The 2,404-nt window shown below is 65.8% G+C and overlaps 1 protein-coding gene across 1 annotated transcript in view; it reads left to right on the top strand.

Moving 5' to 3' along the window:
* ATN1 (atrophin 1) overlaps positions 1-2,404 on the top strand; it is an 8,251-nt gene that overhangs the window by 2,679 nt on the left and 3,168 nt on the right. Inside the window, exons 5-7 of the mRNA XM_010845193.1 lie at positions 10-1,429; positions 1,580-1,802; positions 2,174-2,403. Of these exons, the coding sequence (XP_010843495.1) occupies positions 10-1,429; positions 1,580-1,802; positions 2,174-2,403 (1,873 nt within the window). The remainder of the gene's footprint in view (positions 1-9; positions 1,430-1,579; positions 1,803-2,173; position 2,404) is intronic.

Raw genomic sequence — 2,404 nt, 5'->3', positions numbered from 1 at the left:
GGGGTGGACGCCTCCCGTCTGCGCCACCACCAGCCTCCTTCCCCCACGTGACACCAAACCTGCCTCCCCCACCTGCTCTGCGACCCCTTAACAATGCATCGGCCTCTCCTCCTGGCCTGGGGGCCCAGCCACTACCTGGGCATCTCCCTTCCCCCCATGCCATGGGGCAGAGCATGGGTGGACTTCCTCCTGGCCCGGAGAAGGGGCCCACTCTGGCTCCTTCACCCCATCCTCTGCCCCCTGCGTCCTCTTCAGCCCCTGCCCCCCCAATGAGGTATCCTTACTCATCCTCTACTAGCAGCTCTGCAGCAGCCGCCTCTTCCAATTCTTCTGCCTCTGCCTCTGCCTCCCAGTACCCCGCTTCCCAGGCACTGCCCAGTTATCCCCACTCCTTCCCTCCCCCGACCAGTCTCTCTGTCTCCAATCAGCCCCCCAAGTATACGCAGCCTTCTCTTCCATCCCAGGCTGTGTGGAGCCAGGGTCCCCCTCCACCTCCTCCCTATGGCCGCCTCTTAGCCAACAGCAGTGCCCACCCAGGTCCCTTCCCTCCTTCAGCTGGAGGCCAGTCCACAGCCCACCCATCAGCCCCAACACATCACCACCACCACCAGCAACAGCAGCAGCAGCAGCAACCACCACCACCACATCATGGGGGCTCTGGGCCCCCTCCCCCTGGAGCATATCCTCACCCCCTGGAGAGCGGTGGTTCCCACCATGCACACCCCTATGCCATGTCTCCCTCCCTGGGGTCTCTGAGACCCTATCCACCAGGGCCAGCACACCTGCCCCCACCTCACAGCCAGGTGTCCTACAGCCAAGCAGGTCCTAATGGACCCCCAACCTCCTCTTCTTCCAATTCCTCTTCCTCCTCTCAAGGGTCCTACCCGGGTTCACACCCCTCTCCTTCCCAGGGCCCCTCAGGGGCGCCCTACCCCTTTCCACCGGTGCCTCCGGTCACCACTTCCTCGGCCACACTTTCCACGGTCATTGCCACAGTGGCTTCCTCGCCAGCAGGCTACAAGACAGCCTCCCCACCTGGGCCCCCGCCGTATGGCAAGCGAGCCCCGTCCCCAGGGGCCTACAAGACAGCCACTCCACCTGGATACAAGCCGGGGTCGCCGCCCTCCTTCCGAACGGGGACCCCACCGGGCTACCGAGGCGCTTCGCCGCCCGCAGGCCCAGGGACCTTCAAGCCGGGGTCGCCCACCGTGGGGCCAGGGCCGCTGCCGCCTGCGGGGCCCTCCGGCCTGTCGTCCCTGCCCGCACCGCCTGCGGCCCCTGCCTCTGGGCCGCCCCTGAGTGCCACGCAGATCAAACAGGAGCCGGCGGAGGAATATGAGACCCCCGAGAGCCCGGTGCCCCCGGCCCGCAGCCCCTCGCCCCCTCCCAAGGTGGTAGATGTGCCCAGCCACGCCAGCCAGTCGGCCAGGTGAGTGCCGGGGCGGGGATTGGGGGTGGCGAGCGCGGGATGGGTCCCCCGTTCGTGTGATGCTTATCAAAGTACTCCAGGCCCTGCTCTCGGCCGCTAGTGGGGGTGCTGCTCGCAGGGCTGAGCGCGCGCTACCTCGGCGCCCGGCAGGTTCAACAAACACCTGGACCGCGGCTTTAACTCGTGCGCGCGCAGCGATCTGTACTTCGTACCGCTGGAGGGGTCCAAGCTGGCCAAGAAACGGGCCGACCTGGTAGAGAAGGTGCGGCGCGAGGCCGAACAGCGCGCGCGCGAAGAAAAGGAGCGCGAGCGCGAGCGGGAGCGCGAGAAGGAACGCGAGCGCGAGAAGGAGCGCGAGCTGGAACGCAGCGTGGTGAGTGCGTCACTGTGCGCGCCTCCCGCCTCGGGGCCGCCCTCTACGCGACTCGGAGAGTTTCAAGGGGGTGGGGCCATGCGCCACCTGTCGGACAGGAGGAGCCATGGCAACCCAGGAAATGGAGACCAGAGGATTCCAGCGGCAGGAATTGCATCCCTGGGCTGAAGAAAAGAAAGGCAAGCTCAGGTCAGAGTACCCGTGGATCGTAGGAAGACCATCTCTCCTCCGCAGGAAGAGAAGGGTCTGGGAAATCCCTGGTAGGCCGAGTTACAGTAAGCTGAGGCTTTAGGCATTCAGGTGCTGAGACAAATTAGCAGCTGAGGACCCGGACCTGCTTTGTTGACCCCGCGTCTCCCTGTGTCCCACAGAAGTTGGCTCAGGAGGGCCGTGCTCCAGTGGAGTGTCCATCTCTCGGCCCAGTGCCCCATCGCCCTCCGTTTGAGCCGGGCAGTGCTGTGGCTACAGTGCCCCCTTACCTGGGCCCCGACACTCCAGCCCTACGCACCCTCAGTGAATATGCCCGGCCCCACGTGATGTCTCCTGGCAATCGCAACCATCCGTTCTACGTGCCCCTGGGGGCAGTGGACCCGGGGCTCCTG

The sequence above is a fragment of the Bison bison genome, unplaced genomic scaffold, assembly GCF_000754665.1.
Source record: "Bison bison bison isolate TAMUID 2011002044 unplaced genomic scaffold, Bison_UMD1.0 scf7180017864213, whole genome shotgun sequence".
NCBI classification, from domain to species: domain Eukaryota; kingdom Metazoa; phylum Chordata; class Mammalia; order Artiodactyla; family Bovidae; genus Bison; species Bison bison.
Note: the sequence above shows the minus strand (reverse complement) of the source record. Positions and strands in the feature narration are given on the sequence as shown.